The sequence below is a fragment of the Azolla caroliniana genome, unplaced genomic scaffold, assembly GCF_043228905.1.
Source record: "Azolla caroliniana isolate FFs.n. ecotype wild unplaced genomic scaffold, voAzoCaro1.0.p SCAF_4, whole genome shotgun sequence".
In the NCBI taxonomy this organism is placed as follows: Eukaryota; Viridiplantae; Streptophyta; class Polypodiopsida; order Salviniales; family Salviniaceae; genus Azolla; species Azolla caroliniana.
Genome location: NW_028230439.1, coordinates 3624816 through 3642499, shown reverse-complemented (window position 1 = coordinate 3642499; position 17684 = coordinate 3624816). Strand labels below are relative to the sequence as shown.

The window sequence follows — 17684 nt, the reverse complement described above, 5'->3', positions numbered from 1 at the left end:
GCAAAAAAACTTCCATCCGTTATATTCATTTCAAGGAATATGATTTTGCAAGCTAGTGATCAATGATGTAAAATACTTATTTAGGATGAAAGAGAGAAACACCATGGACAAAGAGCCAACTTGATCATTTGGCTTGTTCATTTAAATATACGTTGTACAAGAAAGAGTCAATAATTGGTATGAGTTGGGTTAAATGGAACAATATATCTATCCCAAAATGTGTAGGGGTTGCTTTACAAGATTTAGAAGATCATATGGTAGCTCAAAGATTTAACCTTTTAAAAGGTATGTACGTAAGCACTCAACCTTGGGTAGAAATAATTTTTCATTTTGTGGAGGTGGGTATATACCATAGGAAAAATGAGAATTCAACTTTGTGGTTGCATGTTGTTAATAGTACTCGAGCATTTAAAAGTTTAGGATCTATTATTGGTTAGCAATTAGTGCTCTCTTGGCAACCATGTATGAACTTTTTCAATTGGAGAGTATAAAATATAGTAATTCTTTGGTAGTAGAGGTTGTGGCCACCTCAAGGATACTATTCTGGGATGGAAAAGAAAGTCACAATTCACAATTCAATTGAATGGTAAGGCATGGCTCGGTAACATTGGACGATGCTATCTTAGAGTCACATAGTAAAATGATGGCCTTTCAGACACTTTGAAGTAGTTTCACATACTAAATTCCCCAAATCCCAAGTTGGTGGTTAAGGCGCCATGGAAAGATTGGTCATTTGGTAGTGAAAAATAGATAGTTGTGGTGCACACTTTTAGTGTATACCATAAGTTGGTTGAAGAAAGAGCTTGGTTAGCAAAGAAGGTTTTGGGTACATGGCGCATTAACCCGATGTGTGAAGTGGTGGTGCTGAGTTTTAGAAGCAGGATGGCATTCTCATCTTCCATTTTGTGCAATGCCGTTTCTTTGGCGTGTAATGGTCGATGGGTTGCCTTTGGAAATGACTTTAAACGAAGATATATTTCGAATCAATGGGTTGCCTTTGGCAATGACTTTTAATGAAGATATACTTCGAATCCCACATGGTTTTTTCTGTACAAAGGTTGAGTTATTACATAGGTTCATTACATGCTCGGTTGCTAAAGCCATTTGGGTGGTTAAGTATGCGGCCCTTTGTCACTAACCAAAGAGACCCAAATGCAGGAAGCTCTTGCGTTTGTGGAAATTACTTGTGGAACCATGGAATCTACAAATTAGAATTAACAATGACAATTGGTGAGGTAAGTGAAGGATCTAATCCTTATATTGTGACCAAATGAAAGGAGGATCTTACCCATGTTTTTTGCACTAGAAAAATCCCCCCTTGATCTCTTCAACAACCATCAGCGTAATTACTTACCATTTCCCATTGTGATGGTGGTTGTCACAAATTTTTCAAGTACAAATGGAAATCAACAGCCCATGTGATTACCGTTATGCTCAGAGCAAGGCATAGAATCGATCAGCACAAGCTCTAGTAGAGGGCAATCTGAAGGGTGTCTTGTCTTTGTAGTTGTGACATGATTATTTGAATTACAGATTTTGTTACGCTGGACATAGGATGCTAATGGGGGTTCGTCATGGTATGTGCGTTCATTTAATCTCTATGCTTTCTCTTCTTTTCTTCTGAATTTGGTGGTGTCAAAGAGTTACTTTACATGTTTAGGTTATCTAACCACATTTCTGCCATTATTCTCATTTCATAGGAATACACACCGTCAATTGGGCTCAAGACTCATATTCTCATGATTTATTTCTGATGGGTCATGTTGAATATTCATGATTGCATTATTCATTTCATAATTTCATGGTTCACGGTACGTAGGGTAATGCCATATTTTCATGTTGAGCTTCAGCTCAATGAAATTCATGGAGATGATCTATATACTTACCAAACAAGGTAGTCAAGAGTTGGTTGACTCCCATTGTGCTGAAAAATCTCTTAGACAACTATCCAGAGATAGATAGATAGATAGATAGATAGATTCTATTATCGTCCTCAGAGGTCAAATATGAGCTATGAGACCAAAAATATTACATTTCACGTGCTACATGTGAAAGTGAGTAGCGACTCTTGATGGTCAATAACTTTACCAATGAATGTTGTTGCAATAGAGAGAGAGAGAGAGAGAGAGAGAGAGAGAGAGAGAGAGAGAGAGAGAGAGAGAGAGAATATACAAAATCAATTCATTCTATAGGCTCCTTTGCAGGTAAAAGGAGTCATTCCCAAACTTCAGAAATCATTGTGAAAACAAACGATTGTGACACCTCTAAGATGCTAGTATGGCTGCTCACCTAATAAATATATATGATTGGCTTTCCTCAAATTTAGAACTAATCTATCCTTGATGGTTTGATTTCCACATTGCCATTTTTTTAATCTAAACTCAGTCGTAATGAAAGACATTCCAAGATCTCATGTAATCTACTTTTTATTCCCCTATTATACATCTCTTTTTGATACTCACTTTTTTGCAAAAGTTTTTGAGGTACCTCAAAACAAAATTAGCTGTGCTCTCTAATAAAATGTAAGTATTTTATATCCCCTTGGATTGTTATATGATCTGCGTTTTTGTAATGGTACTAGCTTATGATAAATAGGATACCAATAATACAAAGAAATTATCCTCGCAAGCACACCTTACATTCGAGGACGATGCTAGAATGAGAGGAGAAAAATGTATCCTCAAAGTGATAGGAAAATACAACCCCACTACCATGGAATATGTTTCTGCCCTAAAATCATGCCATTGCATACATCAAGGTCAAGTTATTCATAACCTCTTAACAGATAAAGAACGTGAATTAGATCCTTTGGTTGGAATTGCATTGGTGGCCATGTATGTTAAGTGTTTCAGGATTGATGATGCACATAATGTGTACATTAGAATGCATACTCAAGATGGAATTTCGTTGGCGGCCATATTGTCTGGATATACAAATCAAGGGCACGGTGACAAAGCTCTTCAAATATTTGAAAAACAATATGCAGATCCTGATGCTGTCATATTCATATGTGGTGTAAAAGCATGTAACACTATAGGTGCTATTATGGAAGGCAAGATTATCCATGCTTACATTTTAGAGAAAGGGTTTGGTTCAAACCACATTATTGGGAACGCTCTTGTTGATATGTATGCTAAGTGCAGAAGTATGCTTGATGCATTTTGTGTATTTCAATTGATTCAGAAGCGAGATGTGGTGTCATGGTGCACTCTCATCACAGGCTACGTAGACCAAGGATTTAATGAAGAAGCTATCTTAATGTTTAATAAAATGCAACAGGTAGATGGCATATTGCCAAATAGAGCAACATTTCTTTGTTTGCTTAGAGCATGTGCAAGCTTGGCATCATTAGAACAAGGAAGATGGGCCCATGTAAACCTATCAAAATATGGAATGGATTTAGATATTTTTGTTGGAAGCACATTAATTGATATGTATGCTAAATGCCATTGTATAGAAGATGCCCGTTATGTTTTTGATAAGTTACGTTTGTATAATGTTGTGTCGTGGTCGGTGATGATTTCAGGGTATTTTGAACATGGACAGAATCAAGAAGCTCTTCTCTTGTTCAAACAGATGCAAGAGATAGGTATACAAGCAGATAAATGCATTTGTGTATGTATTCTGAAGGTATGCACAGTAACGTCAGCATTTCATGAAGGAAAACTTCTTCATATTGAAATAGTAAAAAAGGGTTTTGATTTAGATTCTTTTGTTGGAAGTAGTGTGGTGGGCATGTATATGAGATGTGGTAGCTTACAAAATGCACGTGAAATATTTGATCGATTGTCAGTACAAGACATCAGTGCTTGGTCTACAATTATAATAGGGCATTTAGAACAACGTGGACAAGGTAATACTGGTCTTATACTGTTAGAGCAGATGATCAAACAAGGTTTCACGCCTGATGCCATGATTTTCGTGGATTTTATAAAAGCATGTTCTCTTTCAGGAGGATTATTTGAAGGCGAATTCATGCATTTTGAGGTCATTGTACGAGGACTAGATTCCAATGTCTTCATTTCCAGTGCAGTTGTGGATATGTATGCAAATTGTGGCTGCATTGGTGATGCGTATTGTGTTTTCTGTAGCATTCCATTGCCAAACATTGTTCTATGGAACTCAATGATATCAAGATTTACTGACTTGGGACTTGTTGAGGAAGCTTTCAAAGTCTTTGAGGAAATGCAAAGAAGAGGAATTGAATCAAATAGAATCACGACCTTGTGCATTCTCAAAACCTGTTCTTGCCTAGGAGCACTAATCCAAGGGCATCGAATCTACACTTGTATTGCATCACATGGTACTATGCATTCAATGCCATTTGTTGGAAATGCTTTGATAGATATGTATGCTCGATGTGGAAGTATTGAAGATGCTTGTAATGTATTCAATAACTTGGAAGTGAGAGATGTTGTGTCATGGACTGCCATCATTGGGGCACATGCTGACTCTTCTTATGCGCAAGATGCTCTTGAGTTGTTTGAGAAAATGCAACATGAAAACGTAGAACCCAACGAAATAACAATTGTATGTGTTCTTCATGCATTGGCAAACCTAAGAGATATATATCAGAGCACACTCATACACCATTATGTAGCTCATTATGGTTTCGAAATGAATCATCATATTGCCAGCACCTTAATCGATGTTTACGGAAAATGTGGTAACATCAATGAGGCACTTCATGTATTTGACATGATGCCTGTAAAAAATGTAGTTGCATGGTCAACAGTTGTATCAATGTGTGCTAGGTGTGGTTATGATAGTAATGTTTCTTGTTTGTTTACAGGAATGCAGATGGAAGGGATGGAACCTAATGAGATCATATACATGCATGCCCTTGAGGCTTTTTCTAATGAGGGTACTCTTGATCTTGGGAAATCTGCTCATGCTGAATTATCTAAGAGAGGGTTGGAGCTGGATTTATTTGTTGGGAATATGCTGGTAGTTATGTATTCAAGATGTGGAAGTTTGAGTGATGCCTCAAAGGTGTTTGAAATGCTACCTGACCGATCAACCTTGGTATCATGGAATGCAATGATCTCTGTATTAGCTGATTATGGTGATTGCACCCAATTGCATCGTTATTTGCAAAAGATGAAACAAGATGGCATTAACGTGGACAATGTCACATTTACGTCTTTGCTATCATTATGTAGTCATGGAGGATTGATCCAAGAAGGATGTAAATTGCTTGAGGTGATGAAGGGCTATGGAACAATACCATCAAGTGGGCATTATGTATGTATAGTGGATATGCTTGGTCGTGCTGGATTTCTATTAGAAGCCGAAGAAAGTATTCATAGAATGCCATTGCATCCGGATTCAATGATTTGGATGACCTTGCTTGGTGCTGCCGCAAAGTATAACAATGTCGATGTCGGAAGGCGAGCTTTTGATCATCTTGTGACATCTAGCTGCAAAAATGATGCTGCATATGTTCTTATGTCAAATATCTATGCAGCCAATCACATGTGGGAAGATTGAGTGGAAACATGACATCACATGCTAGAGAAAAATGTGAAAGCATTTCCATAATAATTCAAAATTATGTCTAAGAATATGGCTTTATAAATGTCTAAGAGTATGGCTTTATAAATCGCCATCCATCCACAACTGCAGCGGTTGAAAACAATACCATTGCGTGCCAATAAGAGAGGGGGGGGGTTTAATATGTTAATTGACTATTAAAATGGCAAGGGTTGTGGTCGATAAATTAACAAAATTATCATCCCAAGGATGAAAAAAGACATGTCTAACTTGTCTTTCAAGATTTCAAAATGCCCCAACTAATCATTCAAGTGGAGAAATCAATTAATCGAAATAAAAAGGCTATTGTTTCATGTTTTTGAATGATCAAACATTCTTTACCTTGGGAAGGGTGAGCGTGATTAGTATCATGCTTCAAAAACATGTTGTGATGACATTATTAGCACAAGCTTTAAAAAGTGTGCATTGACATATGACAGAATGGTGTAATGTGCATGTTAGAAGTATTTGTCTCAATGACTTTGCTGATGCTGAATATTACCTTGTATATATGAAGGATGCATTGGTACCTAATTGTTTGAATTAGTCCATGTTCCAAAAATTATAATGTGTGTCTTTTCTTATCTTGTTTAGTTCATGATATAATGTCATTTCAATACAGACATAAACATTGAGAATTTTGAATATGGAAGCTTTATGATGGTTAAGAAGTTAGAAACGTAGGGTTTGCAAATTGTACTAGGGTTAAAGCAGAGATATATAATGACATGCGGTGAGGACGAATAAAATGGGGGCAAATGGCAAATAGCAAGAGGTAGGAAAACAGTTTGTAAGAAGAAATTCAATGATTTTGTGTGTAAACCATGTATCGATATATTGGTATATACAAAAGAAATAGACATTTCTCTTTGTGTGGGGAAAAAAGCGATCTTGTAATGGATATTCTTAACATCTCCATGGGATAAAGTTTGGAGATTTTCCCATTACATACAAATATTTTAAAAGGTTGGTAAAGGATAAAGCTTAGAGATACTAATGTGTTTGTAGCCCTCGTATTATTTGAAGTGCGGACCCCATGTCCTAGTTTGTCACGTTATTGACCCATGAGTCTTTTTCTTAGTTCCCCCTCCCCCTTCCCCCCCCTTTAGGAGTGCTCTACATTTGTATGTATATTGGAATTAGTCTCTCCTTTATTTATGGGCCTTAATCTACCATGAAGATTCTCATTTTCAGACGCATGTATTCCCACATAGATCTTGATGCAAAGGTTTGGGCCTTCGAACTTGGCGATTACCTAGCCCTCAAACATAGTTTTTTTTTTTCTTTATGTTGCAAATTGCATGTGTGCACACCAATTTGGCGTTTTCAAAACCATGACCAATCTTCAAGCCCTAGTAATGCTCTACATTTTTACGATGAATGAATCAATCAAGCTTAATAGTAGGGCCAAAACCCATGACGTGCTGAATCTACACTTAGAGGCCATTTTCGTGCGGTATGTTCTAATATGCATGGGTGGGCCTTTTGGATAAGGATAATAATCGACTCATGCACGAAATGTGGACAAAAGGTTTGGTTTATGTTGATCAACTACTCGTGTGAGCGAAAAGCGGGAGTGGTTTATATATATATATAGGGTCGACGAGAAGCTACGAAATAAGTCGAGGCCACACAAACCATCGGAAGAGAGATTCCGGGGGAGAGACGCATGATCGTGATTGGCTTTAACTACCGAGAGGAGATGCACGGGATGGACGGGCCATTCCATTCTGGGGATGTGAACTGCAGAAGGGGGGGGGGGGGGGGTTCGGAGGGCTATGGATGCATGCGGGTGGTTGGCCGGTCGGGTACGCACCTGGATGCATGATACCAAACACGTGATGCGAAACACGCACCGATCGAGATCGATCGACTAACCGGCCGATGTTTGCAAAACCTCGCCCCGTGTGAAACCTCCCTTACATAATAGAGAGGCGAAGGCTTATCATCTCTCTCTCTCTCTCTCTATTTCTCTCTCTATCTGCATGAAAGGCTCAGGGGTTAAGACTCAAGAGACACAAAGAGCGTGGGAGAGAGAGAGAGAGAGAGAGAGAGAGAGACAGACAGACAGACAGACAGAGTGCTCGTGCGCTAAGCTCCAGCTCTCCATCGCCATATTCTCCTCCCACAGACCAGATCCAACGTCTCTCTGCATTTTCCCTGCACCAGCGGCAGCACTTTTAATTCGAGTAGGAATCTCTCCGTCTCCTTCCCCTTCGAAACGTGAGAGGTCCCCCCCCCCCCCCCCCCCCCCTACCGAACTTTCTTTCTTGCCTTCCGTCTGTTTTGTTTTTTTTTTCGCTGCTAAATTTGGTCTTCCTTTCTGAGCTGTAAATTTTTCTTTTTTTTTCCCACTTAAAAACTGAAGTTCTTCTGCATTTAACTGACAATCTCCAGGCGCATATTTCTGCTTTTACTGAATTATGTTTAAGAGGAAATTCATGCACATGTTCCTCGATTTATAGTCCTGTTTTTTTAGGAAGAAATTGTTTTTGACACATTTGTTGCTTTAATGTCCTTTTTCTTGGAGGAAAATATATGCTTGAAATTGCTTACTGTAATTGAGTAAACACATCGTCCATTAACTGAACATTTCTGCATTTTTTTTTATATCAAGAAAGGAAAGGTGCTCTAAGATGGAACTCGCTGGCCTTCAGAAAATCAGGGGCAAATACACTCCACAGCTTCCACCTGCATTGCAGGTAAAATGCTATTTCTTAATTTACTTGATTTCTATAGGAGAAATCTCCTATACATTCTTTGCCATCCAATGCAAATTCTTAGATTTATTTCTTTGTTTAGGAGGAGATTCTTGCTCATATTTCTTACTTTTCTGCTTCATTTTCTTTGTTTAAGATAAACGGTTACATATTTCTGCTATTTAGGAGAAATTCTTGCACATTCTTGCTTTATAATCTTTATTGGATAAACCTTTTTTGCTTCAAAATTGAAGTATTTGTTTAGGTGGGAAGGAATGTCGTTACTCGTTACTGTCTTTGCTCAGAAGAATTTCGTATCTTCGTTGTTTAGGAGAAACTTCCTGCACATCCTTGTGTTACTGTATTTGATTAGGAGGAAATTCTTGTTTTACTGTTTGTTTAGGAGAAAATCAGAATATTTTTTGCTATGCAGTATCAATAATGTAAAAAGTTCCAAGGAAGGCAAATACTTTTTGAACTTCAATTTCTGGTTTTCTTACACAATTTTGCTTTTCTTTCTCTGTTGCTGCCATATCAAAATTATAAGGCGTTCAAGGTGAATTAACGGCTACATGCATTTGAAAGATTTGTTTTCTGCACTTTTGTTTGTCTTTTTTATTAGAAGAAACTTAGATTTTTTTTGTCACATTACGTCAATGATTTAATGAGTTCTAGGTGAGGTAAACTCTATGCTGATTTCAATATCTAGTTTTGTATCTGGTTAAGAGGACTCTTGAAATCTTTTTATATCTTATCAATAATAAAAATTTCCAGGCGTGATGTTATACACAATGGGGTTTTGAGTGCGAAGTAGGAATCTCATAATGTACTCTATCTGACGTTTGTAGTCTCTCCTTGTGCTTTTATTGACGGGAAAGGCTTTAAAGATGATTTCTGTACACTTTGCTACATACACATTCATCTGAAAACTCCCATTATGTCTCCATTTGTGAGAAACGTGAGCTAATTTATTGCATGTGTTCCTATCAATCTCTGGCTTAGAATTGATGCTTGATGAGTTATTGGGGCCGTGTTAGAATAAATGCTTGCATTCAATAGATAATGAAATTGTCTTCTATCTGGATAAAATTGTAAATTATTGGATGTATACAAATTTTGGCATTTAAAGAAATTTCTGATAAAAAAGAAGATTTCGGTTCCATTCTGGCTTTGAATGGATACTTGATGGGTTAATGACACCATGTTGGAGTCAATGCTTCCATCAGACTGATGATGCAATCTACTGTTGTGAATTGGAAATCGTTTGCCATTCTAAGATATTCTAATAAATAAAATGATTATAGCTAAACATTATATGCCTAGTTTTATGGTTTCAAGCTGACAAGATATACTTGCCTGTGTTATTACATGAGGATACATGAGATCATATGTTAATGAAGTCAATTATGCTAGGCCATAACATCCAGAATGTGGCCGACTAATGGCTATTTACCAAGCTGATGGGTGTAACCCTGGCCTCTGTGATGTTAATGGAATCTTTTAGGTCAGACCATAACATTCATGCTGTGGCCAACTAATGGCTATTTACCAAGCTGATGGGTATAGCCCTGGTCTCTGTGAATCTTTTAATGCATGATTATATGTATGTTCGTCATAATCTTCTGTCACTATATGAACATTATTCTACAAAAAATGATTTGAAGAATATAATATTATAATTCTTTGTTAATGAAGAATTGAGAAAATACATGTGTATAGTGCTTATTTTCTGCCAACTTTTTGAGCAGGATTGAGAATCTGGTATTTATTTGACTTTTTCTTTTCTTTGTAGGGAAAGCGCGTGAGGGTAGTATATGGGGATCCTACAACTGCCGTGGATCCTTCAGATGCTCTGGCAATCAGTAGAAGTTTTCCTCTGACATATGGACAACCGCTTGTGCAGCTTATATCTCATGCTGATGATGGGACACCAACAAAGAAGCTAAGGTGTTTATTTGATGCTGTTATTGTTACTGTTTCTGCATAGCAGTAGTTGAGTTGCAACTAGACATAGGGAGAGGGGAAGAGAGAGGGAGTAGAGAGAGTTGGCTGTGTCAAGTCTCTAAAACCAGAAACTTGTAATAGCTTACTACTAAGGTAAGCCCATTATAATGTACACACAATATACAATATGCAATATGCAATATCTATCTATATATATGTATATTCAACCCCATATCCTGCAATGTCATCCAGTAAATTAGTGCTGTTACTGAGATTTGAACCCCAGTGTATGAGCTGAGAAAAATATAGGATACAGCCTTAATACAAGAAAGAGACAGAGAAACTCTTTACAAGAAAGAAGTGGGTTGCAATTGCAGAGTGGGACTAGTATTTTGTGGGAGACAATCTCCTGGTGGCCATAATGTCATTTCGGGATTGTATGATGCGTTGAAGTCGCATAATGCCGAAAATTGTCTCGTTGGCTTTATTGGTGAGTTAGTGTCTTTTCCTTCTGTGAAAGGTCTTTATTGCAGTGAGTTAGTTTTAAACATGGAAATTAAGTTGCTTGATGATATTGATTCTTTAAATGTTAACCTATAATCTTGTCATCTCCATGATCTTTCAATAGTGTTTTGTTGTGTTTCCTTATCTTTGGATAACAGACATTGTGCTTCCATAGATTTCTATACTCATTCTCATGTTGACTCTAGGTGGAACGGAAGGCCTTTTTGCACAGAAGGCAATTGAGATTACAGAAGCTGAACTTGGACCATATCGCAATCAAGGTAGAAACCTACCTGCTTTAAATTTCTCTGTGAATCTTCCATACGTTCGTATAACAAAAGTTACTATTGATTGAATTCTATTCTGATCACATTCATTGAGAGAGGGCAATGAGGACTAGTATGGTGTGTATCACTGGGACTTGAGCCATGAACCTCCATGCAGGAGTTTATGCATGTCTTTTGTGATTCTTCTGTTCATCAACAAGTTTAAGAACTGTATCTGTTTTTAGATCTTTTCTCCTGATTTCCACATTGCGAGCATAAAATATGTTCAAAGTGATGATTCTAATTGTAATACTCTGTTGGGGTCATTTGTAAGGATGTTATGAATGTATTAAGATCACCTATAAGTAAATGCTTTGGAATTGCCGATGGAATGGATACTTGGAAATCACTTATTCTTCCTTGTAGACCTTTGGGATTTTGATTATGTTACATTAGTGCAGGTGGTTATGATTTATTGGGCAGAACCAAGGATCAGATAAGGTCAGTGCACCAAGTAAATGATGCTAGAGCAGCTTGTGAGGCCCTAAAATTGGATGCTCTTGTCTTGGTTGGTGGTATGTACCCTCCCAGCATGACTGTTCATACGAGAATTAAGGGCCATTTTGTAGGCCTCTAAGAAATATGTCCAAACCATGTTTTGGCAGGCTGCACTACAAATGGTGATGCAGCACAATTAGCCGAGACATTTGCAGCCACAGGTTGTCATACCAAGGTGAATTTTACCAAATTTTCTTTGCCTTTGTGGCTTGGTATGTATTAAACAAAATGGCATCTTATTTTAGGTTTTTTGGTGTAGGTCATTGGTGTTCCAGTAACTTTAAATGGTGACCTGAAGAATCACTTCGTTGAAGCTAATGTGGGGTTTGATACTGTCTGCAAGGTATATCCAAAAGAGGTGCCATTAAGGCACCACTATATAAGTTTAAGACACTTCGAGGATAGGATATTGTTCTGATGCTCATATTCAGCTTTCAAGTCTAAGTGAAACTTCTAATAGTTCAATGGAATGATGGTAAATTATGATTCTGTTATTTCATGCTCCTATGAGAACATTACCCTGAAATAAACTGTTATAAAAAATAAATAAATTGCACCTTGGAAGTCTCCGGAGCACTCCTTTCCAAAGGTTTTTAGTTGTAAAAACAAGTTTGTAAGGTCCCTGTTGGATGCCACTTGTCTTCTCAGTGTAAGTTACAGAAACTCAGTGTGGGGTTCATGTTCTTAGCATTGATTTATTGGCAAATACAGACATGAGCTTGGCGGAACCTAGTTATATATATTTCTTATCTGATCACTCGAGCAGTTAATTGGTTTAGCATAGTCTGTTCTCATTCCTGTACTCAGTTACAATATTATGGTTAAAATGTTTAATGGATTGATCCATTCACTCTCTTATTTATTCATCCAATTGCTTTACTTGAAGCTCAGTAAATTTTCTAAACCACGGTAGAAAAATGTGATATATAGAGGCATTGAAATTGTGGCAGGTGAATTCCCAATTGATAAGCAATATCTGCACTGATGCTTTATCAGCAGAAAAGGTACTTGATAGTGCTATTTGTTTTGGCAACTTTATGCTGTTCTTTGTTTCTGTATGCATTTGCCTGCTGAACTCGCTAATCTTTGATGGAAATTCTCGCAGTATTATTACTTTATTCGTCTTATGGGAAGGAAAGCTTCTCATGTAGCTCTTGAGTGTGCTCTACAGTCCCATCCAAATATGGTATGGATTTGAGATGCATTTTTTTATAGCGATGCAGATCAATGCATGCATGCATCTTTCTTTTGTCAATTTAGCTCATAGTCAGCTGTAGTCTTTTCTATTTTTTTTGACAGTGGTTTTATCTCTGGATTCTACAGGTTATACTTGGAGAGGAGGTTTCGACTTCGAAAATGACTTTGTTTGATGTGACTAAACAAATCTGTGATGCGGTCCAGGCTAGAGCAGAAAAAGGTACATCTATTTTGGAGGGTTGAATGATTGAAGAGGAGTCATTTAAACACAAAAGTGATGTAAATATGAATTATGTCTATTGCATGTGTTTATTTATTTGGTCAAATGTACATTACATACATGCATGCACCATAACAAGTGTACATACATACATGCAACATAAAAATGACGAAACATAGATCTCATGCTTTAACTTTGTTTCAAAATCTTAATTGAGGTGTACATTGAGCAAATTCTATAGTTCTGATCATTTTTATGGGCATATTTTGTAGATAAATATCATGGTGTCATTCTTTTTCCTGAAGGCTTAATTGAAAACATTCCTGAAGTATATGCCCTTCTTGAGGTATGCACATAGTTGTTATAGGTACTGCTTGTTTGTTATCGTCAAGTTACCCTTAACAAGGAATTATAGCACTTTATACACAGATATAGAACCTGTGTGTGTGTGTGTGTGTATACAGTAAACATTTCAAACGAATTTGGAACTGGATCATTAGAAAATTATATTAGCAACTTCAGCTGTCGTTTTGATTTTATTGCATCAGCTTGGTGTATAAAGCTGTCTAAAAATTATCTGCAGGAAATTCATGGTCACTTGAAACAAGGAGTACATATTGATGATGTTCCTTCTGAACTTTCACCATGGGCATCTGCTTTGTTTGAATTTTTACCTCCGTTTATTCGTAGTCAGGTATGAAAATTTTGATGTAATTCATATAAATCGATATTAAATAGCTTCTTTACTGAAACATTCATGTTTTCTCGGTAGTTTCTGCTGGAAAAAGAGTCAGATGACTCTGTTCAACTATCCCAGGTACTGGAAGGCTTAATAGATGATTCAAAGAGGACGTAGTTTACATGTGAGATTCTCATATATTATTTTGCCATGCAGATTGAGACAGAAAAGCTGTTTGCACAGTTAGTAGAGACGGAGATGAATAGAAGAACGGTATCACTATTTTAAACAGAAACGCTGACTGTATACATTAGTGTTTTGCATTTTCTGATCACTTCTGCTTTGGTTTACTGGGGTAAATTTTTTATGCAAATGGAAATCAAGCTGAACTTTGGTACTTTGGTTCTCAGAAAGCTGGCACGTACAAAGGAAAGAAATTCAATGCAATTTGCCATTTTTTTGGATATCAGGCTAGAGGTTCTCTGCCCTCCAACTTCGATTGTGATTATGCTTATGTAAGTATTCCATATTTCATTCGTTCTTTCCAAGATTGGCATGAGAGAAATTCATATCAATTGGAAAACCCAATGCTTTCAAGCTCAAAACTTTGCAGAACATATGTAACACAGGTTCTTGGTTGTTGCATACCCTGAAGCTGAGTTCTAATGAGGCCCTGATTTGCTAAAATGGATACATTTTAGAATACGACCCAAATACAGCAGTTGGACAGGATCTGAATCTTTGTGGTCTACATAAGTGATAGAGAGGGTGGGAGAGTTACACATTCGTTCAATTTTGGTATATTGAAATGAGTAAATCAGAAAATAAAATGGCAAGAGAGTGTTTAGGATTGAGACAACCAGTTGCCACAGGAAGCAGGCATTAGAATGCCCGTGTTTATATAAAAAAAATTCTATAGGACGTTTTTAATTATTCTATCCTTGTAAATGGAGTTTTAGTAATCTGGCATATGAAAGTTACCAGTTTGCTGGTAATTCTTAAACTATGCAGTAAACTGATGCCAAATCTTGTCATATGATGCAGGCACTAGGTCAAATATGCTATCATTTGGCAGTTTCAGGCTTAAATGGCTACTTGGCAACCATAACAAACCTCAAGCAAGATGTTTCACAGTGGCGCTGTGGAGCTGCACCAATCACTGTATGACTTACTGTTATTTTAAGATATAGTTTTTATAGAGCTTGAAAGAGAACTATATCATGTAGTTATTTGGAAAGCTACTATTGTGTTTATTTATTCTAACTTTGGAAAGATAAAATAAAAATGATTATTTGCAGGCCATGATGGTTGTTAAAAGGTGGTTGGGGGGTCCTGGTGTATCACAGATCGGAAAGCCTGCTCTTCACCCTGCTAAAGTGCACCTAAATGGGATGCCATACCAGTAAGAGTTCGGGAAAACACCAAAATAATCTTGACTGGTTGAGTATTTGCAAGAAAAGCTGTAAGTTTTCAAAATCTACAAGAATATTCCTATGTAGCAACAAATTTCATAATACAGAAGGGTATTCTTTCAGTTTTTGAAAATATTGCCATTTTCTGTTGAGTACCAAACAAGCTAAGGGTATTTTGGGCGTTTTTCCCTAGAAATTTTTATATTGTTGTTATGATGTGTCATTTGCCGTAATTCTGATCGGAGGACGTATTCGAATATTTCTTATACATCTGCAGAACATTGGTTAAAAATGCAAGTTTATGGCTCATGGAGGATCTTTACCGGAATCCAGGCCCCATCCAATTTAGTGGCCCGGGTGGCAATTCAAGGACCATTACTCTTTCTGTTCAAGATCAGGATTATATTGGTCGAATTCAAGAATTATGGGCTTACTTGGACAAGGTAGCAATAACATAATCCCTTCTTTTTTGTATGTCTTACTAGAGCAGACTGGTGTAAGATCTTTTCTTCATTATCTTTCACCTTTATTTTGTTTATTTTAACTCTAGGTCAAGAAGATAGTCCAACCAGGATGCCCAGAAGAGGTCTTAAAGGCTGCCTTGAGTTCTATGGGGTCTGTTATTGATGTTCTTTCAATAATGTCCACGTCAACCTTCCGTGGAACTATCCCATCATAGTCTCTACTGGGGTCTTTAATATTCAAACAATTAGAGAAAGCACCGAAAATTCAAAAATACGGTAAATAATTAGTGAAGGTCGTTGGCTGAAAGTACTTTATTTGCCATCAAAGAGTGGCATGTTCTCTTTTCGTACTTGCATGTGATTTTGTATGACTGTCACTAAAATTTTCTTCTTTCGAAATGAAAATGGACCATATGTTAAGAGTGAGTTGCATTCTCTCATATGCTATTTTTCTTCCTCATGTCACTTTGAGCAATTCTTGCACTCTGTTTTTTGTTCATTGGCTTTAAGTTAATGTTGACTAATGTATGCACATTCAAGGAATACACACATATGGTGTAGACCTAAGACGACAAAGATGATTACAGGTATGCTATCTTAGATCATAGTGGCAAATGGATTTGTCTCAAATGGGGAAAATAATATATTTTCATTTAACCTTAATTGATGGCTACGTTGTAGAGGTTTGCAAGTGCTGCATTCGTTCATGATCAATTTGTAGGAATTTGTACCTGCTAAAGAGCTGTAATCTTACACAATTTTACCTTGATGGTAAAATTGGAGAGGTCAATGATAATTTTTGTTTCTTACAAGATTGTAATCATGCTTCATGATCATATAAACTTGTGTTCCCCTTGGTCAACCCAACTTGTGCTAGTCTAATTTTATCTTAGCTGTAAATAGCTATGACCTTGTAAGTTACCCTTTATAAATAGAACTTCTCACAAGTTACCCTTAGACTGAATTGATGTCATCTATGCATTGGTTTTGGTACTGCGAAGATTGTGCCATGAGTCAACGTGCATCTAAGATGATGTGTGACATAAGTGGGAATCTTCGGTTAATATCCATGAAGCTGCAATAAATATTAGAGCCTTCTCTCTTGTTTTTAGAATCACAAGATAAATATGGAATATTACCTTGTTTTGAAGAGAAACCCATGATTGAGGTATGAACTCATCTTAGTATTTTGTTGAGGAAATTTCTCATCCATTACTTGAACTTGTTGAACAGACTTTAATATGGTATCGGCTCATCTTAGTGTCCTATTGAATCATATAGGTATCCATATGGTATACACCCAGAATAGTTTGACACTTAAGCAACTCTATGCATTTGAACACAAATGAAATGTGCAATAGTGGTTGATTGTTTGCAAAGGTGTTTTTTTTAATAATTAACAAATGGAATTCCTAAGGTAAATAACATGTTGAATGTGATCTCGAACACTATGAGATTGTATGAGGGAATCAAGGACAACATGGATGGCACAAATGCAAGGTATTAGTGGACATGTTGGTTTGACACAACAGATGAGTTGCATGAGATCAAGCATGTGGTGCACTCTAATACACAGGTACAAGTCCACGAAGATGTAAACAGATCATGAGAGGGATGTTGGAAGCCAGTACAGTTAATTACTACTAGTGGTAAAAGCTGGGAAATTGTCCTAGGGGTCCATAAGCTGCGTGATGTGTCTCGGGTTTGGATCCAAGAGGGGGTGGAGCTAGAGAAAGTTACTAGGGACCCCTCATAAATTTTGTGGGATGTCGGAAAAACAAGAAAAAAAAACAATTGTTGCAGTTTCAATATATATAAAAAATTGACCAAAATTTCATTTAACATGGAATTCACAAAGATGCACTTGGTATTAAATGGAGGTAGGAGGGCTTAGATGAAACTTGTATGCAACCTTATTGGAGAAAGTTGTGGGCAAGTGACTTGCCTGAAAAATGCAACTCCTTTCTTTGGCTTATCAGTTGTAAAGCTCTCCCGATTGATTAATGGCCACAACGGAGAGGCAAAGATGGTGCATGTAGGAGTTGCAACTATGATTTAGAATCGATTGAACATTGCTTGAGGCCTTGCACATACGCAAATATGATTTGGGAAAGAATTATACACATTCTGACAGCATGCGACATGGAAAGGTCAATCGAATTTGGTTATGCTATATGGTGGTCTCCGCAAAAGAATGTGTGGAGCACAT

The 17684-nt window shown here is 37.1% G+C and overlaps 2 protein-coding genes across 4 annotated transcripts; both read left to right on the top strand.

Moving 5' to 3' along the window:
* Positions 1-1103: 1103 nt before the first annotated feature.
* LOC147864849 (pentatricopeptide repeat-containing protein At4g39530-like) lies at positions 1104-5572 on the top strand. Of its 3 annotated transcripts, XM_087319021.1 has the most exons (3): positions 1104-1235; positions 1439-1577; positions 2205-5572. In XM_087319021.1, exon 3 carries the CDS (start codon positions 2659-2661, stop codon positions 5488-5490), a length of 2832 nt encoding a protein of 943 aa, XP_087175147.1. In that variant the 5' UTR covers positions 1104-1235; positions 1439-1577; positions 2205-2658; the 3' UTR covers positions 5491-5572. The 3 variants fall into 3 exon arrangements, 2 of the variants coding, with proteins under 2 accessions (XP_087175147.1, XP_087175146.1); XR_015529732.1 differs by lacking the exons at positions 1104-1235; positions 2205-5572 and adding an exon at positions 1701-2095 and having other exon boundaries at positions 1244-1577; XM_087319020.1 differs by lacking the exon at positions 1104-1235 and having other exon boundaries at positions 1244-1577; positions 2193-5572.
* Positions 5573-8149: 2577 nt separating this feature from the next.
* LOC147864848 (pyrophosphate--fructose 6-phosphate 1-phosphotransferase subunit alpha-like) lies at positions 8150-15901 on the top strand. The gene is made up of 19 exons (XM_087319033.1): positions 8150-8234; positions 10024-10178; positions 10553-10665; positions 10886-10960; positions 11407-11520; positions 11611-11678; positions 11763-11846; positions 12454-12507; positions 12609-12689; positions 12827-12920; positions 13193-13266; positions 13504-13614; positions 13693-13737; positions 13816-13872; positions 14010-14114; positions 14644-14760; positions 14898-15001; positions 15289-15454; positions 15562-15901. The coding sequence occupies exons 1-19, from the start codon at positions 8169-8171 to the stop codon at positions 15688-15690; spliced, it is 1812 nt and encodes a 603-aa protein (XP_087175159.1). The 5' UTR covers positions 8150-8168; the 3' UTR covers positions 15691-15901.
* The last annotated feature ends 1783 nt before the right edge of the window (positions 15902-17684 follow it).